General features: G+C 28.4%; 4 protein-coding genes across 7 annotated transcripts; 3 read left to right on the top strand and 1 right to left on the bottom strand.

Moving 5' to 3' along the window:
- The first annotated feature begins 1,458 nt into the window (after nucleotides 1-1,458).
- LOC114128813 (regulator of G-protein signaling 7-like) lies at nucleotides 1,459-7,229 on the top strand. 4 transcript variants are annotated; one of them, XR_003592784.2, is made up of 13 exons: nucleotides 1,463-2,008; nucleotides 2,228-2,375; nucleotides 2,435-2,531; nucleotides 2,604-2,654; nucleotides 2,734-2,840; nucleotides 4,316-4,367; nucleotides 4,694-4,917; nucleotides 4,974-5,194; nucleotides 5,278-5,391; nucleotides 5,449-5,592; nucleotides 5,672-5,874; nucleotides 5,995-6,087; nucleotides 6,180-7,229. XR_003592784.2 is itself a non-coding variant. In XM_027993395.2 (13 exons), exons 1-13 carry the CDS (start codon nucleotides 1,941-1,943, stop codon nucleotides 6,243-6,245), a joined length of 1,563 nt encoding a protein of 520 aa, XP_027849196.1. In that variant the 5' UTR covers nucleotides 1,469-1,940; the 3' UTR covers nucleotides 6,246-7,229. The 4 variants fall into 4 exon arrangements, 3 of the variants coding, with proteins under 3 accessions (XP_027849198.1, XP_027849196.1, XP_027849197.1); XM_027993395.2 differs by having other exon boundaries at nucleotides 1,469-2,008; nucleotides 5,672-5,849; XM_027993396.2 differs by having other exon boundaries at nucleotides 1,473-2,008; nucleotides 5,467-5,592; nucleotides 5,672-5,849.
- A 239-nt stretch (nucleotides 7,230-7,468) lies between these two features.
- On the bottom strand, nucleotides 7,469-8,715 carry LOC114128815 (EEF1A lysine methyltransferase 1). Its single transcript, XM_027993398.2, has 4 exons — nucleotides 8,284-8,715; nucleotides 8,063-8,210; nucleotides 7,789-7,998; nucleotides 7,469-7,689 (listed from the first exon to the last, which is right to left on the bottom strand). The coding sequence occupies exons 1-4, from the start codon at nucleotides 8,434-8,436 to the stop codon at nucleotides 7,562-7,564; spliced, it is 639 nt and encodes a 212-aa protein (XP_027849199.1). The 5' UTR covers nucleotides 8,437-8,715; the 3' UTR covers nucleotides 7,469-7,561.
- Nucleotides 8,716-9,479: 764 nt separating this feature from the next.
- Nucleotides 9,480-11,359, top strand: LOC114128818 (nucleic acid dioxygenase ALKBH1). Its single transcript, XM_027993401.2, has 6 exons — nucleotides 9,480-9,711; nucleotides 9,778-9,892; nucleotides 9,973-10,126; nucleotides 10,309-10,384; nucleotides 10,649-10,845; nucleotides 10,931-11,359. The coding sequence occupies exons 1-6, from the start codon at nucleotides 9,613-9,615 to the stop codon at nucleotides 11,181-11,183; spliced, it is 894 nt and encodes a 297-aa protein (XP_027849202.1). The 5' UTR covers nucleotides 9,480-9,612; the 3' UTR covers nucleotides 11,184-11,359.
- Nucleotides 11,360-12,107: 748 nt separating this feature from the next.
- Nucleotides 12,108-22,318, top strand: LOC114128811 (nuclear RNA export factor 1-like). The gene is made up of 14 exons (XM_050202063.1): nucleotides 12,108-12,756; nucleotides 15,982-16,204; nucleotides 16,299-16,383; nucleotides 16,454-16,534; nucleotides 16,649-16,753; nucleotides 16,830-16,986; nucleotides 17,065-17,264; nucleotides 17,327-17,433; nucleotides 18,838-18,874; nucleotides 20,613-20,863; nucleotides 20,941-21,121; nucleotides 21,176-21,352; nucleotides 21,414-21,956; nucleotides 22,154-22,318. The coding sequence occupies exons 1-14, from the start codon at nucleotides 12,489-12,491 to the stop codon at nucleotides 22,247-22,249; spliced, it is 2,511 nt and encodes an 836-aa protein (XP_050058020.1). The 5' UTR covers nucleotides 12,108-12,488; the 3' UTR covers nucleotides 22,250-22,318.
- The last annotated feature ends 2,800 nt before the right edge of the window (nucleotides 22,319-25,118 follow it).

Here is a 25,118-nt window from a genome sequence, read left to right as displayed (position 1 = left end):
AAAAAAAATAATAATAATAATAATCTAATAATTATAATTATAATAATAATGGTATAACGGGCTATGTATGTAGTCTAATTATCTGCTGTGATCATGTTAAATTTTTATCTGATGAAGACCGAAGTTCAGTGCAAAGTGCTACTTACAGCCGTGATACTTTCTATTACAACTAAATGGTGTATTTATGTTTTTCCACCTATGCGTGTACTTCTAAATGCACCTCCTTTTTCACTTCATCTCGACGTCTCTTATCAAGTTTAAAAAATTATAAAATACACATTATAAATTATTATAGGTACATGAACATAAAGTTTGTTATATTCACACAAGAAAAAACCAACACTATATTAATATTAAATTATACTTTATCTTACCTTTTTTGTGATTATGGATTACCATAAATTAATCATACATCACAAATTGAAATATTTTTCTTTCAGAAATAAGTTTACACCAATGAAATCATCTGTCGGATTGTCGATAGGTATTTTAGTCGACTAAACGACTAGTAAGTAGTAGTAATTTTTTATTCGTTTGAGGCAAGAAAAAGAACATTTTATTATACAATTTATAATTAAAATATTCGTATACATTTTCAATTGAAGTACAATTGTACTAATATATTTTTAATACATACTCAGCGATCGGATACCTGTTACAAATCCATAATGAAATCTTCTGATATTAATTTACATTTTAGTATTTTATACACATTTTATATACATATCAAGGACGAATTTAGGGTGAACTGGGCGATGAGCAACTGGGGCTAAGGATCGCCCCCCCCCTCACCACAAGAGAAGAATTTCTAAAAAATTGTTTATTGTGAAAAAAAAAAATTATTTTGTATTTGAGTTTTGAGTGTGTAGTTGGAAGTATCGAGTATACAATATGTTATGTGCATATTATCTATTATACTATTAAGTATATAATCATAATATACAATTTACTATGGTATGATGTTATTATAAATATTAACTTAACCGAGTCTCTGGAGCCGTCCCGGCCCTGATGATATATTTATGATATAAACTATTGGGATAAAATTAAGAATTAATGTATACATTCAGTTGAAAGTTTTCGATCATTGCTGAAACTTGGAGTGCCAAAAAGTTGTCAACCTTACCGATCGGACCTAAGAAATACGCCCCTATAGACTACGACTATATAGGCAAGACTCGTGAACGGAAATGACGACGTAATATTATAAACAATTCAATTCACTGTTTATCAATAATAATTATTATTATGCTATTTATGCTGTTGCTGCCATTGTACATCGTATGCGTTGTAGTGTTCGAATCGGCGAGAAATCTCGACAGCGGTCTGCTGAACCCACACCGCGCCCCAAACGGGGGGCCCCGCAGGGGGGGATCGCGCCCGCCCGACAGCGCGCGCTCCACCGTCCGACTGTCCGAGTAGGTATTGATTTAAAATTAGCCCGCCGGAGCAGTAAGTCGTCTCGAAAGATGTGCCGTCACCGTCGCCGCCGGAACGGGATCGGCGGCGGCGTTCGCGCTCGGCAGCGGTCGTCCCGCGCGCGCGCTGTCCGCAGTCGGCGGCCGTCCCTCGCACGCGCGCGCGCTCTCTCTCTCGACGGTCGTCCGCCGCCTCATCGCCGCGCCGATCCCTTTGCCGCACCGACTTTCAGTCAGCTCCGGCGAGGCGAACAAATATTATTGTCATCGCAACCGCCACCGTTTCCCCGTCAGTCGTATAACGCGCGCACATTGCATAGACGGCGGCCGTCGTCCCGCCAGTACACTGCACGATCGCAACGCGGAACCAGAAACGCTCCATCCCTCCGGCCCGCCTGCCTGCCCGGCCGCCCGCCCGCCCAGGACCGACCGACAGCCAGCCAGCCACACGACCGTCCCCCGCCCGACGCGTTTGTCCGTCGTGTCCTTAATGAACGCAGTCACCATACACGGGCGTCATAGATGTTAATTGTCCTGTTAAAACCGATAGGGATACTATGTTCCTACATATTTAAAGCCATGGGACAAAGGTACGTACCTAACTCTCGTCGATGTCGAAAGACACGATCGTAATGTAATAATATTATATAGGTACTGCGTGTATCGTCAGATGAGTCCCACATGCCCATAAAAAAAAAACACTTTCCTACATCATTATATTCGTACCTATATATTATAATATAAATAGTAGACAGTGTAGACTGGCCAATTGATGATGCTCATTCGTTTTTCTTTCGATACATCCGCAGCCTGGTCATCGGTTCGGAGCGGTCAGCCAGACGGAAGAAACAAAAAGCCGATGGCAATGTGGCCGTCGACACGCCGACCGTTTCGCTCACGGCGGCTTCCATGACCGATCTAGACAATATTACTCAGCACCAGATAGTCTACAAAAAAGTAAACCATTTTGTATTTTCTCCATTGGAGTCATTGGCACTCAAACCTCATATTTTTAGATGGAACAACTGATGGACAGGATGCAGGATGAAAACACCGGCATTCCTGTGCGTACCGTCAATAAGTTCAGAGCTAAAGTGCCTTCTGTCTTTACCGGTAACTTTCTTACACTTTCTTGTTATTTTACTGTATAGACAATAATAATAATATGATACGGTTCATTTTTAGGTACCGATTTGATATTGTGGATAATGAAGAATGTGGATGTTGATGATCAAGGTAAAGATTTAATCGGTTGTATGATAGGCAATAAAGGATTACTAACATTAATATATTAAATCCATGTATTTTATTTTAGTTGAAGCGTTATACTTTGCAAATCTTTTGTCATCGCATGGTTACTTGTTCCCAATTGATGATCATTTTCTGAATGTGAAGAATGATGGATCTTATTATCGTTTTCAAGTAAGTAATCTGTGATATTTAATTAATTGAATAGTAATCTTACAGCTCTTGATAATGAATATAATATTGTTTTAGTTTAGTGAAACACAGTTTTAAAATAAATTACCCGGTTAATGTTTAAGATAAATGACATAACTTATTATAAAACATATTATTAGCAGTTATTTTATCAATATAGTATAAGTATAAGATATGAGATATGCATCATTTTTCATATTGTGTATTGTTTTTTTATACTAGGTATGCATAAGTAATTTTTTTAAAGATAATACCATAATACTAATAGACAATAGTATTTACAATTTATTGATATTGTATACTAACAAACTAATAATTTTAAAACAAAAATATAATATAATGTGGAGTAACATATTAGAATGTTTGGGATACTGTGAGTATTGCATGTGTCAATTACTGCTAAAAGAATACTACAGGATAAATTTGTATTTTTGGACTTTTATTGGGACATATAGAAAAAAATTGTCAATTCTCTATAATATATAGTAAAAAAAAAATTAAATTAAAATCTAATTACAACTGATCATAGATTGTATCAACCTTTAATGCGTGGTCAAAAGGGGTTATGTAATAATATTTATTTGATTTTAATACCTTAAGTTATAATTCTTATAATTTAGCATTATATTAAACGCATTCAATATTATAATATATATATTTTATGCATATAATAAATACTATATAATATGTGTTTTACTTAAAGGATTTCACGAAAATTCAATTTTTTTGTTAATACTATTCAATAAAACCTTAACATTTTTAAATAAATTCTTTTATCTACTATTTATAATTTTTTAAATTTAAGTATAAATAAGTATAGTTTTAAAAATTATTAATTAATTAACATTGTTTAAAGTAAATTTAAACTGATAAATGAAAATTATATCACAATATAGTATAATTATATGTCAAATTTAGTATGATATCTTTGTAAACAATAAAAATCAAGTATTTACTTATTCCATATTGATCATAATAATATTTTTATTATATATAGATTAACACAATTATTTAAGTCAATTTAACCTTTTAAGATCATAAATATAGTATTGGAGTTATATAATATGTCTGCTTAAATCAAATATACCTTAAATTGTATTAAAATGGGTGAAATACCAAATATTAAATATTAAAGAGTATAAATGTTTGACTTATCTGTTGTTACCAAAAATAAGATCTTATTTATTAGAATTACTTGTTATTTATCTAAAAATGTCAAAATTTAACTTATTACTACTGTGTACCTAGTATTATAGCTTACCTACAATAAATCATTTTTTCATTACATTAGGTTATAGGTATGTATTTTGATACAAAGTTTAAATACATTTAAATTACATGTAATATTGATTAGGAGGTAATTAATATTGATATTTAATTAAGGCATTTAATATCATGTAACTATATAATCTTTATTATTTTTGATTTATAAAAATACTTTCACTAATTTATTTCAGACTCCTTATTACTGGCCATCAAATATATTTGACCCTGAAAATACTGATTATGGTAAGATATAAATATGTTTTTTGTATAATAATTTTATAACATAAGAAATGGCACCTTTTAATTTTATTACTTCTACTTTCTGTTTTTCTTATTATTATTTAAATAATGGATATTTTTTCTATTCTCTTAAACTATTATTCATATTAAGAATTCATCCGATCCTTGTAATTATTTTGTTAAAGGTTTGGTACTGGCATCGGTTTTATACAGTTTTGAAGGAATCAGTTGTTTCTCTAAGTCTGATCTCAATTGCTAATAAACTATATTGTTTTAAAATTTTGAATATTAAAGTATTTAAAATAATAAGCATTTTTATTTATTTTTAGCTGTATACCTGTGCAAAAGGACAATGCAAAACAAAACACGTTTAGAATTGGCCGATTATGAAGCTGAAAACTTAGCAAAACTTCAAAAAGTTTTATCTCGAAAATGGGAATTTGTATTTTTACAAGCAGAGGCCCAAAGTAAAGTAGATAAAAAAAGAGATCGCATGGAAAGAAAAATATTAGATAGTCAAGAACGTGCATTTTGGGATGTGCATAGACCAATGGTAATAAATGGCATTGCTTTTGATTAAAATAACATAATATTTGAATTTATTTACAGCCTGGTACTATAATAACAACAGAAATTGACTATAGGAAATTAAAGAGATATAAAGAATTATCTACTTTGGCAAATGGAGACATTAACAGCTTAGTACCTATACAGCTCCCAGTAAAAACTAACATTGGTAAACCTACCATTGAATCTATAAAAAAAGACATAACTGCAATGCGGCTAAAGCTTGATCGCCGTAATATAAAACTATCGAAAATTGCAGACACGTTAGTATTAATTCAATTCATATAATAGTATAATATAACACTGAATTTTACAATGTACTTACAATCTATATTTTTTCTTCTAGATATATTACCTATTTTGAACAGTATGCAGAATATGATCCATTTTTTACACCTCCAGAATTTAGTAACCCTTGGTTATTGGATAATGTTGAAGTATGGGATTGTGACAAACATTCGTGCGTAATTTTATTTATTATTAACTTTAATAGAAACAATTATCATTTTAAAAATAGTTCTTTGTTTTCATATAGGAAAGAAGTTACAGTACGTAGAATAAAACGATGGGCTTTTAGTTTAAAAGAACTTCTAGCTGATCCTGCTGGAAAGGAACATTTTACGAAATTCCTGGAAAAAGAATTTAGTTGTGAAAATTTAAAGTAAGAATATTAAAGAACATGTCATATATGTTTTAAAATATAGTGTAGAATTGTTCTTATAAATATTTTTTCCTAAAAGATTTTGGGAAGCAGTACAGAATCTTAAGAAATTGCCACAAAGTGATGTGCCTAAAGCTGCCGAAGAAATCTGGACGGAGTATTTAAGTGGCGATTCATTAAACATTGACTCGCAGTCAAGAGAACTAAGCCGAAAGAACATGTCCGCCCCTGATAGATGGGCATTTGATATTGCTGCCGTATGTAATCGCACATTTTCATTATGTAAGATTAAGAATGGAGTTCACAACATGATTAACAGAACATAGACCATCCAATTTAGTTAGAAACTAGTTAGTGTAGAAGTTAAAAAGTTTATATTATAAGTTAATTGTTATTAATTAGGTTCATGTTTACCATTTAATGAAGAGTGATAGCTACCAGAGGTATATAAGATCAGAAATGTATAAAGAATATTTAAATACTTCAAAAAAAAAGGTAATCATTTTTAATTTACTTATTTCTTAATTTTTATTTTATTTTACAGTCTTATAAGAATTTAATTTGATTTGAGTTTTTCTTTATTCTAGACTTCCATGAAAGGCATTAGGTCTATAGTATCATTTTCTGGAAAAAGAGATATTTGCCCATCGTGATGGTATGCGTACTTAGATTATTCAAAGTACCTATTCAATACAGTTCAAAAATTTGAAACATTATTTACTTTTTTATTTATAAATTATAAGCAATTAAATTAAATTTTTATAATATAGGTGGTTAAATTATTATTTTTTATACATGTATTATTTATAGGCATTTACAATTTTTTGGTTTTATTATTACAAATTATTATAAATAATTATTGTTGTGAAAATGTTAACTATTAAGTTATAATTGTGTGTTTGAGGCAATTTATGTTCCTATAAAATATTGGTGACATTTTTTTATACATATATTTTTGTTGTACAACTGTTACAATTTGTAATAAATATTATATATTTATTGTTTTTAATTGTATAAATATTTGTTTAAATTTTCTTTTATTATGAAATTTGTGTAGGTAGGTACTTATGATATTGTTGTTGTTTAGTCAAATTTAAATTATTATATATGTGTTGAATTGTATAAATTTTAGATCTACTTATACCTCGGTAATTAAGCAGAAGTCCATTAAAAGTTAAACATGTTTTTATTAAGCATTATGTTTAATTTGTTGAAAATAATAATAATGTTCATGTTATTTTTTTTTTTACTGTACTTAAGTGTATTATGATAACCACAGTGGCCAGTAATACAAAATAACAGTTCAAAAATTATTAAATTATATTATATTATACATACAAAATAAAGTGGTCACCTATCTAATATAATGGGTACATCATAAACAGTTCGGGATAAACCGCCAGTACAAACAGTGCAATTCACTGGGATCTTCAATATTATGGATATCAAATCAAAGTATCATAAAGTACATAAACATAACATAGTACCTAATGCAGGTGACTAGATATGGTAGTAAGACCATATCTAAGTTAGATACATAATATATGAATTATTTGGATAGTTAAATATTTATTTTATATTTTATATATTGTAATTAATAATAAATTTGTTTTTAATTAAAAATTTAAGTACATAAATGGCATTTTTTTCTAAGAGTCCCTAAAATTTTCTTTTTTAATGGCACTACTCAAACTAAGATCCAGTACTTATCATAAATTAAAAAAACTAACAAGGCAACTTTTTGGTTGCTTTTGAGAATGATAATCAGAAATAAACAATTCTAAAATGGTATTCTTAAAAATCAGATAAACTAAAGATTACAATAATGTTTATAGCCAAAAAATGATTTAAAGGGAAAAAAATTAAAAAGTAAAAATACGATTATATAAGCTGTAATTATATAGAATCATTTGAATATATCAGATTTGTTGATTTTACAGAGGAATTTGAAGAAACAAGTAACTACTTACTAATCAAGTTCAGATGGAAAATTTGTAAAACAAGCAAATTGGTTAGCTAGATTGTTTTTATGCTTTGGTTCAAATGAACACTTATGGACATTTAGTAACTTTGTTGCTAAATCATCCATGATTTCCCCTGAAAATAAGTAAGAAATCATTGAATTAATTGTTGATAAAAACACATTAAGTCATAACTCTTAAATTATAAAAAAAATAGAAATTCTGAGATTCTAACCTGTACACAATATAACATGTTGTTTTGTAAGAGATTTTGTAGTTTGCAGTGATTTTGTTAAACATTCTTCAGACAAAAATGGAGGGTCAACAACAACTAAATCAAAACTGTTCAATAACTCTTCATCAAATTTCATTGGTTCATTGTAATCATAAAAAACATAATCTGAACCATAAACACTAAACCTTTTGTCAAATTCAAATAGTTTAACTAAAAATCAAAGATTTCAAATACAGTATTGTACATATTAACATACTATAATTTTTGATCATACTTAACATTGTGGGTGTCTTTTTCTTAAAGGTCTTATACAACGTAGGACATGATATCAATGCTACACTACCATTTGATCCAACCGTTTTATGAACACAATCAACAATTCGCTCACATGTTTCATCATCATACCAAAATTGGCTTAATTGCTGAAACAAATCACTAAATTTATATTATAAAAAATTAATTGAAATACATAGTAAGTGAATATTGCAAACTTACCCAATCTTCGTCAAATTTCACATCGGTTGCATCTTTTTTATCATCACAATGTGACAATATTTTTTCGTTTTGTTCTTCATAAAATTCTTTTAAAGCTCTCTGCGCTTCGGCTGAGAGTTGTAGTACATCTAGATCATCGTCAGAACTTGACATATTTAATGAAAAAAAATATAGAATATAAACTGTTAAAGTATAATAAACAATTTTTGAAAATAACAATAGTTTTAAATAAGAATACAAGACAAGACGAGTATGAAGTTATCAAATTATTATTCATCTAACCAGTGATAAGAATATGCATAATGGATTGCCTAATGTCTATTATACGAGGCTCAACATGTTGCCCTAACTATTTTTTTTGGCCTTTCTGGACCATCTTATTTCTCATCCAATCCCTCATTCTTCTCTATCTGCTGAATTTACTTTCAAATACTAGATCAACCGCCATGTAACTCCACATCTTTTTTTTATCAAATATTCATATCTTGTTTTGGGACTTTCCAGAATTTCCTAAGGAATATATAAAATATATTTCTAAGGAAAGAAGATCGAGACTCGAGAGTGTGCAACAGTATAAGGTTAAGCAGAATTTTATCTATAACAAGTTTTCCGTTTCGATTTTTTCATGGCACCTGATATTTTTATATATATATATAATTAAATATAATTTATATACTATCTGAATCAGGTGTACGATGTACCGTGTACTTAGAGTACCTACGTGTTGTGTCGAACACCGGTTGCCGGCGCTATCCCTCCGTTCTTTCAAAGCGATAAGATAATATTATACAGTTTTTACAGCAATAGAAAGAACATTTATCGATCGATAGTTAATTAATGGAAAAACCAAAAAAAGACACATAGCAAATTCCGTGCCCCCAGAATCTAAAGTGTGTGTGGATTATTATTTTAAAATATTTTCCATAAAAAAAAGGATGTGGGTAACAGGAAAAGGTCCAAATAGTTAATTTTTTATGAAATCCGGTATTATTAAAAAAAAAAATAGTCTCTTTATTCTCATCTTCAATGTTCATGGCTCTAATCTAATCTGTGATATATTTATTTATATAACATCACGGAATAAAGTACAATAATAGAGAACATCAATTTTTATCATGTTGATAACGTTTATGCAGTTACTGTCTTACAGATAACAAATAACAATACAATATTTAAAATAATTATTAAATTTCTTAATTGTTTGAACTTTTTAGTTTTTACATTGAAAAATATAAACTTCTACAATAAGACTTATAGACTATTTATAGGCATTAGGTTTTTATAATTTTATCAAACTGTCAAAGTTAAATATGTTAATTTAATTTCAAAATGTTTAAGGAATATTTTAAGTTTTACAAGCATATTAATTCACTTGAACAACAATCAAATATTATAGACTTTGAAAATGAAGTCAATACTGAATTCATGGTGAGTTATTAATCTTATCAATAATATTTATTTATAAAATAAAATATTAATTTATGATTATTCTAGAAACCTAAGATATTAACATCAGAATTTTTCAATGATGATAAAGAAATACTAGACAATCTTGGTTTAAAGAGTAATATATCAGATTGGAAATGTTATGATGTTTTAAATGTACCAGGTAAAATATCAAAATCTAATTAAAATCAATTTGTAGTATTATATATTTACATGTACTTATTATTTTTTTGTTATACCTAGGTTTAATATTTATTAAAAATCCATTTACATCAATTGGTCAAAAATATTGGTTGAAACGATGCATTGCAGACTATACAAAGAAGCCAAATCGATTAAATATTGATGCTCATCGTATCCTTGGTGATGGAGAAGATTGGTGGACTTTATCAAATAAGTTAGGTTATAGTTAATTATATTGATGAATTATTAATTTTAAAATCTTAAATGTATAACAGTAAAGCCAACAAATGTATTTAATGTAAAAGGCTCAAAAAAATATTTTGTTTTATTTATTAATTTTAATAAGGTTTAATATACTAGGTATTGTTAATTATATGTTTTATTTTTTATTTTTAGGAATGAAATTAATTTAAAACTTAGAAATCAATTACGATGGGCTACACTTGGATATCATCATGACTGGGATACAAAAGTTAGTTGAAAAATAGATTATTATACTATTTATTTATTTTATATTTACATAATATTTGTTTTAACTTTAACAAATTTATAAAATTAAGGTTTATTGCAAATTCCCAAAAAAAAAAAGAATATTTTTTATGTTAATTTATAGATTATTTGTTTTCGTTTCTCTTATTTATAATTTAACCTATTAATTATTATAATCTATGAGTATCAATTATTTAATATTTAAATAAAAGAAATTAATTATTTTTATTAAACAATTTTAAATTAGGTATATTCTGAAACCGCAAAATCTGAATTTCCAATGGACTTATCTAAACTTAGTAAAACTATCATCAAATTATTACAATTCCCTGATGAATTTATGGCAGAAGCAGCTATTGTAAACTTTTACCATCCTTCATCAACACTCTCTGGTCATACGGATCACTCGGAGTATAATCTAAGCGCTCCACTATTGTCAATCAGGTAAAAATAATGGATTCAAAAATAATCTACACTTTTAAATCAACTGAATATATATATAATACTAATGTGATTATGTATCTTATAGTTTTGGTTTAAGTGCCATATTCCTTATTGGGGGACATTCATTGGATGACAAACCAGTTGCTATACTTTTAAGATCTGGGGATACTATCATTATGAGTAAAGAAAGTCGATTATGTTACCATGGTGTACCAAAAGTGCTGTTACCTAAAAATGATCAATATTTTAATTACGACAATGAGTTGGAAGAGCCTTTTAAGAGTTATATGCAAGTTACAAGGATTAATATAAATGTTAGACAAGTGAATAATGTTTGAAAATATTAATTTAATTCAATAATACACCAAACATTTATCAATACGCATTAATGAATTATTTATATAAATATTTAAGACTTCGATTTATTTTTATTTTAATAAGTGATTATAAACCTAGTATTAAGGATATGAAATTGTACATTAACATCTATATAATAAATCATATTACTATTTTATGTGTTATTAATATATTGACATACATGTTGTAATAAATTATTAATTTCTAAAATAAGTAATAACCATTAAATTAGAACTAAAAAGAAAAGGCTATTCATAAAAATGGAAATTAACAAAAGCGCTTATATTCACACAACACTGAACAAATGATATATAATATACAATAAGACAAGAGTAGTTCAACAACATATAATTGGAAGCAAAAGGTGAAGAGAAAAATTTGTTCACAATTCTAACTCATGACTTCACCTTTGAGAGATAAATATTGAAATTTAAAATTTAATATTCATATTGCTTCATTAATTTAATAAATGTATAAGGGTCATGGGTGTATGAGAATTAAAACCCCATCTTTTTAGCCATAGTTGCTAAACTGATATTAAGCATTATAATAAGTTAAGTTTAGTTTTTTTTTTCATTGCAATTTTTAAACTATAATAATGATAATAATAATAATAAAAATCAGTAAAAAATGTTGACGACTCAAAAATTTACGTTGACTACCTATGATCTGAAACTTTATCGAGATAACGGACGATTAATTATCCATAATAATAGAATCGTCTATTATTTATATTATTCGGCTGAGGCATTGTAATAGTTTTATTGTAGTACCTAAATAGTAAATACACAGAATAAAACAACTATTACCTGGGTATAATAATTAATATGAAATAATAATATTGAACATCCATGTGTAGTGTGGGGCCGAGGACAATAACTGTCGGCCGACGGGTTCCCGTCACCCCCACCACCGATCACTACTAATCGTCGTTCAGCGGTCGATCATTCGATTCGGCCAATAGGTACCGATTATTGTGTTAAATGTTTATTTTTAACATATTTTTATCAACGGCCTACCGTCTAGCCGACTCCACGTTTTACTCGGTGGCCCTTGCTCAGTCAACGTGCTGTGCTTGTATAATCGCGTTTTGTTGAGTTCTCCAGATATATCGACCACAGTGCAAATACTGTACATCGTCTTCCGCTATTTAGTGCTTGGAAAGTTAAGTGTTATTATCGTTTAGTGTGTGTGTGTGTGTCAGCCTTACGTACCTACTGTTGCCGAGCCCGTTTTTCACTCGTCCGTATCCGGCGTACCTCGTTTCTGACTTGTGCGACCGTGTGATGGCCGACATATCCGCCGGAAGTCGACGGCCGGACATCGACCACCGCAGTCGACGCGATACCGACCGTGGAGGACGATCCCATGCCGATCGCCGCGAACGATCCGACACCGACCGCCGCGGACGATCCGATATCGACTTCTCCGGACGACCCGATGCCGACCATCGCGGACGATCCGATGTCGACTTTTCCGGACGACCCGATGCCGACTTCCCCGGACGGATTGACGGACTCGATTCGTTGTCTTTGAATCACGACGTCCGTTCACGTGAGTATGGGGTGTAAGGTGTTATGGGTGAAACTGGCCGTGGTCACACGGTTGAGGGGATGAAACCTGAGGGTTCGGTTGCGCGGTCGATCGCCCACCTCCCTCCGGGCGTTCGTCTTTCGGACGCGGTGTTTTTTTCTTTAAATACAACTCCAAAGTTGGATTGTTTTACTAGGATTATCCATCTGTCTTTGACCGACACACCGGACGTGCTCAGTTTCCAATGTATCTATTGTATTACCTATAGTGAAATGATAAGAATTCTGAAAATAGATTTCATTTTTCGTCAAGTCGATTTGACGTCGACTGTTTACATTTTTGTTGTACCCCCCCCCTAATTGAGCATTTCTTCCCTAAGAGAAGAGAAATTACAAAATTTTCATATTTTATTTTCGAAGAAGTTACAGTTTAAATATTGTCGAGTGTGGAAAGTTCGATCTTAAGAGCAAGACTACGAAAAATTCTAATCAGTCTAATCTTTATTATGTTATTATCGTTGTTTATGATTATATTTTTCTGAGCTAGAGCTCCGAGATTACTATACGAATTGGCTTGGGTATTTGGACAACACTCCTGTCCGGTAGTCTCAATCACTACAAATACCGAAAAAATTGCTTGATTATGAATATAAATAATTAACATTTCAGTCATAGAAAAACTCATTTCTCGTCGCTTAGAATTGCTCTTACTATTTTTCACGAAATACTTTTTATACTTTGTAGTCTGTTCCCAGTGTGGCAGTGTACTCACAATTCGTTGATATATGTATTTATTTATTATACAATATAGGTAATATTATATCCCTCGCATAAAGGGTTCATCTATTAACATGGAATAACCCAAAAAACGTATAGATATTATTATAAGCAGAATGTTGTAATATTATTATAACAACTAACAAGTGGTACAATGATAGTAGTGGTACACTGGCTACAATATATATAATATTATATTAAACAATAATCGCTATTCAGTATCATAATATTATTATTTTGTGTTAAATTAAAATAACAGTCAATAGTACTGAATACTAAATTAATATTTAAATAGTAATACACTATATAATACCATTTCCCATTTTAGGATTATATTATGCATTTATATATCTATAAATAAATATGATAAATTTGTCAGAAGAATATTATATTTATAAATAATTCGATTAAACATTTGAATGCAATCTATAATTAACAGTAAACATTTATTGTTGGTCATTTTTAAAATTTTATTTAAATCTTAACTTTAATGTGTTTTTACTTTTTTGTTAATTTTTTACCTTGTTGATAATACTTATTAATTTATATTACTAAATAATATGTATTTTATAATTTAAAGTTTCACAAAAAATATTATTGTAATGGCGACTTAAGTACGCGTTTTGACCATCGACTTCGGTGGTTATCATTTCTATGAAAATATATGATATCTAAATGTTGGTTATTATATTATTCCTTCGAGCCAGAGCTTGTGCTAATGAATTTTTAGATTTGCCACACATTTTTGTATATGCGATTTAAAAAAACAATGTTCTAATCGCTTCGTAATCAATATTCAGAAAACTAAAAATATCCACTTACTAAAATACATACTACTCAAGCCCCGATTAAAGGGGTAGAAGTAGAGCGGATCACGCTCATAAGCCACAAAATTATAAAGACCAGTTTTTGCCACAATATGTATTTTTGGCAGCATAAACTTATATTATTCATAATTTAATAAGTAAACAGTGTATCGCGATCATGATTAAAAATATAATATATCTTTAATCGTGATCGTGATTCCTAATATCAGGTTTGTGATATTATGATTTAAAATAGAAACAATTATATTATGGTCTCTATTAGCTATCGCTATTGTATTATAATATAAATTATAATTGCCTCCTATTGGCTATAATTGGAAAACACTATGTATTATATTATACATTAACTATAAAATAGTTACTTAGGTAATTTATAATACATTTTATAGTTGTTATATACATCGATTACATATTTACATCGTAATACTTATTTCTTAATTTGATAATAATGAAATGAAAAAAATCTCTTTGATACAACAAAATATAAGTGTATAAAGCATAAAAACTGTTTTATAAAATAACTTACCTATGTTATAACTACCAATTAACTACGCAAACTGATTTTGTTTGTTAACACTTAACTGTTGAAACTAATTGTAAATAACAGTTAAAAAAAAAAAAAAATTTTCGCAAACTTAACTTCGGACATACGATTTACTATTTAAATATTGTCCATAATAGCTACGGAGTTTGAAGTCTACTTGAAGTATAGTTTTGAACTTCGAATTATTGAGATTTCCGTATTGTAATATCTCATGCACTTTACACTATACTTTTAGTTTTCTGTCTTACGCTTTGACATGAGGATCGATGTAGGTAGTTTAAGTAATTAGTAAGTAAACAGTTTGATGTAGTTAAAAACAAATTTATAAATGTGTATGGAACATCATGGTCGTATCCAGGGGAGGTTTAGGGTTCAAACCTCCCCCCATCAAAAAAAAAAAAAAATAATAAATATTTGAAACATTATCAACGAATATGTTCGTTCTAGTGTGGATCTGGATTTAAGTTTAAATTACAATAAATTGTATATGAATACATGAACAGAGCAAATAGTTCAATCTGAAAAATTAGTTAAATTATACACTGAAACTTGGATTTAAATAGAACCTTCTAGCGGCGAAGTTAGTGCATGACTGACTAACTGTAAGCCCTAAAATGTGTTGAGAATGGATTTGAAAAAGTGGCAGTGTTACAACGTGGCTTGAAAACGACTAAGTCCTTGAGACGGGTTGACTAATTCTATACGTATACCGAGTTTTGTCTATATTGATACACGGTAAAGTCATACAAAGTGGATATCAATGAAACCGAATACTGTAGTTTGTTGGTATTGTACATATACAATATCCTTTAGTTTCTTGTAAATTACACTATATAGTATACATTATAATTCTTAAAATGTGTGAAAAGGCTTGCCACGAATGTGGTCGACTACGTCACATTGTGATATTGTGTTTATTATTAAATTGTATGCTTATTGGTTTCTAGAGATCAATAAGCAAGAAAAATAATAACTTCTAATTCATTAAAAAAATGTATTTTTAACATATCAATATTTACGAGATGTTGTATTTGTATTTATATTTTTAGTTAATATGCTAAACATAACTATTTATGCAATCTATGACACTAATTTTTAGATAGTCAACATGACAGTTTTACTTCAAGGCCTAAAATTATTCATAGAGGACAATTTAACCCATATCCTAAAAATTACAATCAAATAAGTTCATTCAAAGCGCACAACTATGGAAATAAAACTATTAAAAAGAACTGGAATAATAAAAGCTACTCGGATCAAAATAAATTTGATGGCAGACCTTCAAAATATAATGTACCATCCAAAAAAAAATTTTCTCAAAGGTATTTAAGTACCTATTTAATATATTATCATGAATAGGAATTTAAAAAAAAATTAATGATTATTAAAATTGATTATGATATCTTGTCCTGAAAGGAATTCTAGTCATGGTAGTCATGGCAATTTCAAAAATTCATTGTGCATTGTAGACAGAAGTATATCTGGTTGGTACTTAGTTCTTGTAAGTTCTACATTTTAATATATCCATACCTATTGTAAGTATTAAAATAATAACTGTTTTGGTTTTTAAGGTGACAAATGCTGAAGAATTTGATGAAGTATTGAAAAAAATTGAATTACAAATCTCACCATTAATGTTTTATCCATACGATGTACCTATGCTATTTTAATACTAATTATTTTTTTTTTTTTATTACAACTGTGTATAATAATATTATAATACTTTTAAAATAGTTTAATACTTAATATTTATTTTAATTTTATAGAAACGATTTTCTGAGAATACATTAAAATTTCTTATTGATAATTATAAAGTTGCTGTGGCATTGTATAATACAAGCTATAAGATAACACTAAGAGATGATAGAAAAGTAAGTTTAAGTTGTTCATATCTAAATGTGTGATCAAACTTAAAAAATAAATATTTAAACAAATATTTGTTTTTAGTTAATTATAAAGGTCATACCATACTCACCTAAACGAAGGATTTCATCATTAATACCAGTATCCAGTGAAGTAAAAGAAAAAATTATAGAAGCTGTGGCGACTCGTTACAACCCTAGAACCAAGAGTTTAGATTTGTCAAAATTCCATGCTTATTCAAGTACATAAAAGTTAATTTTATATTAAGTTAATAATAGTTTTAAAAGAAATAATGAAAAATTGTTTATTTTTATTATAGTATTTACCGATAATGAACTGTTTGTACCATTAAATCGACCTGCAGTTCTTTTGGCAACACTCAATATAGCTGCTCAACACACCAAGCATAACTTGAATCATTTGAATCTAGCCAGAAATAACATATATTTAGGTGATGGGCTTGTATGGATACGTAGATTGTTCCCTGAATTGAAAGTGTTGATATTGGCTGATAATAAAGTAATGTGTTCCATATTTTTTACTTTGATTGGACCAATATGCTAAAATCATTTTTGTTACAGTTTACTGAATTAAATAAACTAAAGAGTCTTTTTGGTTATACTATTGAAGTGCTAACATTGTCCAAAAATCCAGTATGCGAAACAATGGACAAAAATTGTTACACACGGTGAGCAAAATATATGTATAAAGAACCCCTCCCTTTTAGTTTTAACAATAAACACTATTTTTTTTTTTTAATTTGTGAATTCTACGGTACATTAAATTTCAATATTTTTTATTGCCTTAAATTTGTTGGTTGGCAAAATTACTGTTTTTATTACAAATCAATTTTATATTTTAAATTAATAAAATACTTTTTTTTTAAATGTTATTATCCACATTTATACATAATTGTTTATGTACATTAACTTACTAGTCATTAAGTAAATTATTGAATTACCAACATTATTTTTGTGTCCTTATGCTACTTATGTATTATTTACTAGCTGATCATCCCAGACAACATTACCATGACAAATTAAATAATATCATTAACCTTGTCTTAAAATTATATACAATTATAAATTGTAAAAGGGTATCATGACACTTTTAGGGGTTGAATTTTGGGAAATATATTCTTAGAGAGTCAGTGTGTAACCTGTAATATCTTTATGATACAGTTTTAACAATAACTGCTTAAATAATTTTAGCAAATGCACTGGCTAAGGTGCATATAAAAGTATAATTTTCAATTCTGGTTATAGTCCTGCCCTGGTGAATGAAAACTTTATAACTTTACCACTCAGGTTTGTTATTGCTCTGCTTTCCATAATAATCAATACATTGTACAACATTTTATTAATTTAATAATATAACCTATTTTCTATTAAGTTTTTTTAATTTTTACCTCTTTTAACACCTACAGGGATAAATTTTGAAAAATCCTTTCTTAGATGGTGTCTATATCACAAAACTGTCCAAATTCTATACTCAGGTTCGGCTCAAGTGTTTAAACACACCTAGGAAAACTTAAGTTTTGCCGCCCCTTACATGTAAATACTACATCAAATATTTTTTTTTATCTAAAATACAAAAATATGAAATGCCTCTCTAAGCATATGTTGCCTTTCCCTTGAACCGGGCATGTCCATCATCATAGTTTTAGCGATTTTAGCTAGACGATGATGATTCACTTCAGTTATCACGATTTATAGTACTTATATGAAACTCTTAGTTCAGGATTTAAAATGTTATGCTTCATGTGTAAAAAACTTTATGGCAGAAATTGAAAATCAAATTATAATACATTCTAGAATACATAACTATCACAGATTATAAAACATTCACATTATTTTTTACATAAATTTATTAAAGCCATAAGCATTCTAACATTGATGTTGGAAATGTTTATTATATTTCCATCAATATTCTTTGAGCTACACCACACATTTTTGAAAGTGAATAATTAACATAATGAGTGTCTCACTTTTAAATTGTTAAAATAACTAATATGTCTAACATTAACTATTTATTTATTTTAACTAATATTGTTTATTATTCATATTATAATATGTAATTATAACTGTTTCAGGAATGTACAAAAATTATTTCCTATGTTAATCAAGTTGGTAAGTTCAAAGTTGATGATATTACTTATTATATCTTTTTTTATTTTATTTTAATAAGCTTCTAGTGTAACTATGATAGCTCAACAATTATTCAAGATATGTATAAGATAATTAATCTACATTTCAAAATAATAATAGTGAAACACAATAGTTAAGATAGTATAAAATCTAAAAGCAGGTAAGTGGGTACTGCTCTGCTGTACATTAGATGCCGTGTGGATCACTAGTATATATCAGGAGTATTAATTTTGAATCCAATGATAGGTATCAATATCATTGTATACGAACAACGGTTCTGCACAAAGATGATTTGTCAGCCTAGGATATAATTTCCAGTTATTGGTGAAAAAGGTGGTTTTTGTTTTAATGGCCTGAATACACCAAAATTTAAGTTCTTTTATAATTATTGTAAGCTAAACTTATGTAAAATCTTGTATTAAATTTTCAACTTTTAGCTGTTTATCCAAAAAATTTTGTGAGTTATACCAGGGATGGGCGAGTATTTTTAATCTGACCCGTCCTACATTTCCAAATTATATCATACAATTTTAAAGTTTATCGGTATGGTATAGCTTTTTTTAACCATAGCTTGTATATTCATATCATGCTGTCGATGAAAATAGAAATTTTAACACCTCATGGTAGAATGACTATTTATTTAGTATTAATAAAATAAATACTAATTAAAATGTATATTTTGAATTTTTGAATAACTTTTTTTTCTTTGCTTTCTTCTGTCCTGCTAGATTTTAATTTTCTAAAAATTGGCACTCTAGAGACTTAAAGTTGCCCATCCCTGAATATTAAACCTATAAAATAATATGCAAATATTCATGATTTTGACGAATTTTTGTCAATATTTGAATTTAAAATGCTAATAAAAAAATTGTGCCAATGTATTCTTATAATTTTTTAATCAATATAAGAATAACTTATGAAAAACTTTATATTACATTTTCTAGTATTTAAACTCGGCTAAAATTTTTTTATCGATATTCATAAAAAAAAAAATAATAAACAAAAACAAATAATTCAAATGCCTATAAATGGCATTAAAATAAACGAAATATTTTGAAAATTAAATCATGTAAATAAAATGCCAATTTAAATAACTGGTGAAAATTTCAATTTTTAATTATAACAAATACTTAATTTCGTTTGAAGATAAAACATTATTTCTATGAGGTAAGAATAATGTTTAGACTATTGAACATTAGTATACACAATGAGGGGATTTATTATTGCAGAAAGTTTTAAGATAAATTTAGAAAATGGCTTATTGTTAGTGTAGCTATCAGGTAAAAGGATTTTATTGGAATCAATGATGGAGGTGTAAAAAGCTTTGGAAATGTGAGGTAGAGTTTTGAGATAAGGGGACTTGAATATTGTATTCAAATTGTGTGGTTCTTTATGAGCTGTTTCGCAATATTTAAGAAGTGCTTTAAAGACTAAACGTTCATTGTAGCTAGAAGCTGGAGGAATTACATTTATATGTTGTCTACTTTTTAAATCCATATTTTTTGATAAAAAACTAATATGGGCATTAGATTACGCTGTCCTTCCTTTCCAATGAAAAATAATAGTTAAGGTTCACTAATAAAAAAATAAATTAGTTAAAGCTTCATCCTCCTGCATGTCTACAATTCGAGCTCTGCTTATTGTGATGTATATTTTATATGATCATTTGTTGTATTTCTTAGATGATGACTGATTAGTAAATATTATTACTTTTTTTTAGGATGAATTAAATTTGCCTTCTTTGACTAATGCTGATTCCAAGTTGAAAATGCCAACCAACTTAGGAAATAGTTACCCAATACAACAGTTTAGCTCTAACTTGGTACAATCAAATCCAGTTATGACTTTAGTAGAATTGTTCCTAGCAAAATACTATGAACAGTATGACAACAAAGTATCCAGACAAATGATATCAGAAGCTTACCACGATAATGCTACATATTCACTATCTAGTTGCTTACTAAAATCTTGGTATTTATCAAAAATCATATAAAATCTTCAGGACTGTATAACTTATTTATTTTGATTGTATATATTATATGTTTTAGTATGCATGGTAGTCTAGCGAATTACATACCTGAAAGTCGAAATTTGTTGATATCCGATCAAAACCAAAGTATTAATTGTCTTATACACAAAGGCAAAGAAAACATAATAAACATTTTAGAAAAGTTGCCCAAAACAAAACATGACTTTGGCTCATTCATAATTGATGTACCATTTGCAAGTGTAAGTCTTTAAGTTTTTGTTTTAATTTAACTTTAATACTTTATTTTTCTCCAGTCTACAATAATCCAGGTAGTGGTGAATGGCGTGTTTGCCGAAGAATTTAATGAAAACCACAATCATCAAGTATTTAGATCATTTTGTAGGACATTCAGTTTAGTACCTGCTAAAAATAGTTGGATAATATTAAGTGATATGATGTTTATAACATTAGTATCCTCTGAGTTAATGGAAGTGAGTACATTTTTTTGATCTCATTTTCTTAATAAGCTATACTATAAATGTGCATTTTTAGGAATCAACAAAACGGTTCTATGTTTTTAAACCATCAATGACAAATTATCCATCTAATAGCAACAGTTTTAAAACTGCAATGCTTATAGGAGATAAATTACCTGATGTATTATCAACATTATGTTCAAAGACAGCCATACCTAACTGTCTGTCATCAGAATACCAACAAGACTCACTTTCATCAAAGCAGTTCTCTCCATTGTCACAGACCATAGATACACAGTCAACATCTACTTTTCAGACATCTGTAGTTCAGCACTTACAATCATCACATCAGCAGCGGCATTGCCCTGGATTACCATTAACTACACCAATAGTCAGTATGCTATCCAACTCTCAACCGTTGACTTCCTTATGTCCTATGTCTAGCACTAAATTATCATTTCCTGTACCCAACACAAAACCAATAGAACCAGCCCTTTCTACAGCATCAACTAAAATCCATTTAGATTCTTCTAATAATCATAATGAAAATTCTAAAAATGAATTGTTAATGATTAAGAGGTTTTCAAATGAGTCTGGAATGAACGATAAATGGTCAAAAAGTAAGATACATGCATTATATTCATTGTTATGTAATAAATGTATAATATATTGCTCAACTAGATACTTATTGAAATATATTTAGTTTTGATAATTCAACATTTTATTTGCAATACAATTTTTTAAATTTTCCATTTTGTAAAAGTGTATAAGTTATATAATATATTATTATTAATTTTTCTTGTTTTCTTTTTTACCAGGTGTTTAGTTGAAAATAACTGGGATTATGGCAAAGCTACATTAAGTTTTTCAAAACTAAAATCTGTAATTCCTTCAATAGCATTTAAACACTGATTAAAGTTATTTTTATTATTTTATATACTATAAAGAAGTTAAAATATACCTATTGTTTGTCTTTTTAAATTATTTATTATTCCATTATATTGTAATGTGTTTTTAATATTGTACCTTCTTAAAGCTTCAACAATTTTGCCATCTGGTTTCTAATCACCCATTTTAAATATTAGTTGACATTTATACTAAAAGAATCTGGTAAATACCGAAGGTACAAAGTTACAAAATGTGAATTTCTATTGTATCAATGTATGTTTAATAAATAAAACCATCACTTTACGTCCTTACTATTAAACTGATATTTGGATATAAATAATTTAGAGTGTTGTCTAAAATACAAAAATACAAGCCAACCGTGTAACAAACAGCCTCCTAAATAATAAAAAAAATAAATTTATCTTGTGTATACTTAATATAGCATTGAAATAAATGTATAAGCTTAGTTTTAAAATTAATTTTACATTCCTTTCCCTGTAAATTCAAATGTCTATGGAAAAAATGTTTTTTTTAGGTTTTATTATAGTAAAAATAAGAATTTTTTTTTTACAAATATTTAGTACCCGAACTGAACTGCGAACAGTGTGATTGTGCGAACCTAGATAGCTTAAACTGTTTATAATAGCATCAGACATCAGTGCTGTAGACAGAATTTTTTTTTTGATGTTGCGGTTGCTCTAGTTTTTTTTCGATATTAGAATACCTAACTAATAATAACTTCATGACCCCTTTGTTCATTAATTATACAACTAATTTTTTCTCGTGGTTGTAAAATTATTAATAACCAGGTCCTATAGGGACATAGGGTGTATATTTAACATAACAATGTATTAATTATATTGTAAACATGAAATTTCATTTTTAATTTGGATAGTATTACAAGACCGTACATTTTTACTTTTATAAACATCAGGGACGCACTCAGGGTTATTTTTTTTTTTTTGGTGGGGGGGCTAAATTCCAATCATCCTACAGTTTCACCTTGCTACGTCGTGACGATAATAATAGACAATAAAGGTCTCTCCCAAGACTCGGAATGACAGGTATAAATATATAATATTATGTTATACCTAATGTTTCAATTTCGATAAATATTAATAATTTTTTTATATACCTAATAATTTAAAGTCAATATATCTAAATTATCAGCCATTTTGGTGGGAGGCTAAAGCCAGTTAACCACCCCCCTTGGGTGCGCCCTTGATAAACATAATATAAATATAATATTATTATATATTATATATTTATAGAATAAACCATAGCTGACCAGTGACCTTAAACAAATAGTATAGCTAAAAATAAAGGAGGTTATTAGTTATTACGATCTACGAAGCAATTAAACAAATTTGAACGATTAAAAACAACTGAAGTCACAGTTCACGAAAATGTGATTAACAATGAAACGTGCAACGGTGTGTGTTCGTAGTATTCCTACGACGTGTATATCATAATGTACCTTCGACAAATAAAAATAAACAGAAGTCTCAAAGTTAAATTATTTTATATTATGACATGTTTTAGAAATCGTGGTTATACCCGTATTATCTATATGTATCATGTACGTAGTTTTACTATAATTATTAGGTACAGTGTGACATGCGCCTCGTATAAACATCTATTGTCTATTGAACATGGACAAAGAAATTTAAAAACGATAATTTATTTTATAAGTTTATAACACACGACGTCGCACGGTTTTAGATGATTTAACATCATGCTCAATCAATATTTATTACCTACTGTTAGGTCCTTGGGTATTGCGACAATACGATCTAACTCTAAAATACCGATTTATAAGGCCGTATCTAGGGGGGGTTTTGAGTGTTCAACCGCCCCTGAAATTTTTTTGTGCTTTATTATATGGTTAGATATGTTATACTAAATTACCTATTAGAACATAATCTTTTTGCTTAAACCCCTCTCGAAATTAATTTCCAGTTACGGCCTTACTGTGAGTACTGGTGTTACAACCTGCCTCTGAACGTTAACCTGACTAAAAAATATCAACAATTTTAGTTTACAATATTTTTTAATAAGCATTTAAAAACATTATACCTTCAATTTGTTAAAAACTCGAAAGTTATAAATTATTTTGAGTTAAAATAAAAATTCTGTTTACATTTGATATTTGGAAATAATATAATATAAGGTTCTATCTACGTTTTGCAACCTATTAGAAATAAATTGTAACTAGAGTCAAATTATTTTTCTTATTACCGTTTGAACTTAAACGATATTATTAGATACATAATATACATTTAATAACAAATAATTAGAACGTTGAAACACTTAACTTTCAGCTATATTAGTGATCCACTCGAATACCCGATTCCATTTTATCCCGAAAAATAAATTATTCTTAAAATCAATCATTTCTTTAAAAAGTATTTAATGCAATTATTTGTATAATGGCACATACGGCACACTTAAGTTCCAAATTATTATTGGTTATTACTTGTTATAAGTATAGAAACAAATCTACCTACAGGCCAAACTATTTTATTTTCGTATAGATTATAGGTATGTATACCTTTATTTATATTTAAAAAGTTTTTGAAAACATTAAAAAAAGTTTATTATGTTATAAAAATTTTAAGTTATTAGAGTTGTAAGATTACGCTTTCAAATGCTATTTAATTAAAAAAAAAAATTAATACCTATTTATGGTAATATTATTTATTTTAATATAAACCAGTACCATATATTTATTATTTATTTGATTGTAATCAGATATAGACGATATAGTATTTTTTTTTATAGATACATATAAAATATGCATGTATAATTTCCAGAATAAGTACCTATTTCATTTAAATAAAATATTGGCTTAAAAGTTTAAGTAAATTATTTTACTTATATTTATTTAAAAACC

This window comes from Aphis gossypii, chromosome 1 (genome assembly GCF_020184175.1).
Source record: "Aphis gossypii isolate Hap1 chromosome 1, ASM2018417v2, whole genome shotgun sequence".
Classification (NCBI taxonomy): domain Eukaryota; kingdom Metazoa; phylum Arthropoda; class Insecta; order Hemiptera; family Aphididae; genus Aphis; species Aphis gossypii.
This window is presented reverse-complemented; position numbering and strand designations above follow the sequence as displayed.

What these genes read in the sequence shown, in the direction of transcription:
- LOC114128818 (XM_027993401.2), top strand. Translation starts at nt 9,613, where the DNA reads ATGTTTAAGGAATATTTTAAGTTTTACAAGCATATTAATTCACTTGAA. An exon ending in AAGTCAATACTGAATTCATG is followed by an intron (nt 9,712 to 9,777) that starts GTGAGTTATTAA and finishes TGATTATTCTAG; the next exon opens with AAACCTAAGATATTAACATC. An exon ending in GCTCCACTATTGTCAATCAG is followed by an intron (nt 10,846 to 10,930) that starts GTAAAAATAATG and finishes TGTATCTTATAG; the next exon opens with TTTTGGTTTAAGTGCCATAT.
- LOC114128815 (XM_027993398.2), bottom strand. Translation starts at nt 8,436, where the DNA reads ATGTCAAGTTCTGACGATGATCTAGATGTACTACAACTCTCAGCCGAA. An exon ending in TGAAATTTGACGAAGATTGG is followed by an intron (nt 8,211 to 8,283) that starts GTAAGTTTGCAA and finishes GATTTGTTTCAG; the next exon opens with CAATTAAGCCAATTTTGGTA. An exon ending in AAAGACACCCACAATGTTAA is followed by an intron (nt 7,999 to 8,062) that starts GTATGATCAAAA and finishes TTTGATTTTTAG; the next exon opens with TTAAACTATTTGAATTTGAC.
- LOC114128813 (XM_027993395.2), top strand. Translation starts at nt 1,941, where the DNA reads ATGTTAATTGTCCTGTTAAAACCGATAGGGATACTATGTTCCTACATA. An exon ending in GATCTTATTATCGTTTTCAA is followed by an intron (nt 2,841 to 4,315) that starts GTAAGTAATCTG and finishes AATTTATTTCAG; the next exon opens with ACTCCTTATTACTGGCCATC. An exon ending in TGGGATTGTGACAAACATTC is followed by an intron (nt 5,392 to 5,448) that starts GTGCGTAATTTT and finishes TTTTAAAAATAG; the next exon opens with TTCTTTGTTTTCATATAGGA.
- LOC114128811 (XM_050202063.1), top strand. Translation starts at nt 12,489, where the DNA reads ATGGCCGACATATCCGCCGGAAGTCGACGGCCGGACATCGACCACCGC. An exon ending in GAATCACGACGTCCGTTCAC is followed by an intron (nt 12,757 to 15,981) that starts GTGAGTATGGGG and finishes ACTAATTTTTAG; the next exon opens with ATAGTCAACATGACAGTTTT. An exon ending in TAATGTTTTATCCATACGAT is followed by an intron (nt 16,535 to 16,648) that starts GTACCTATGCTA and finishes TTAATTTTATAG; the next exon opens with AAACGATTTTCTGAGAATAC.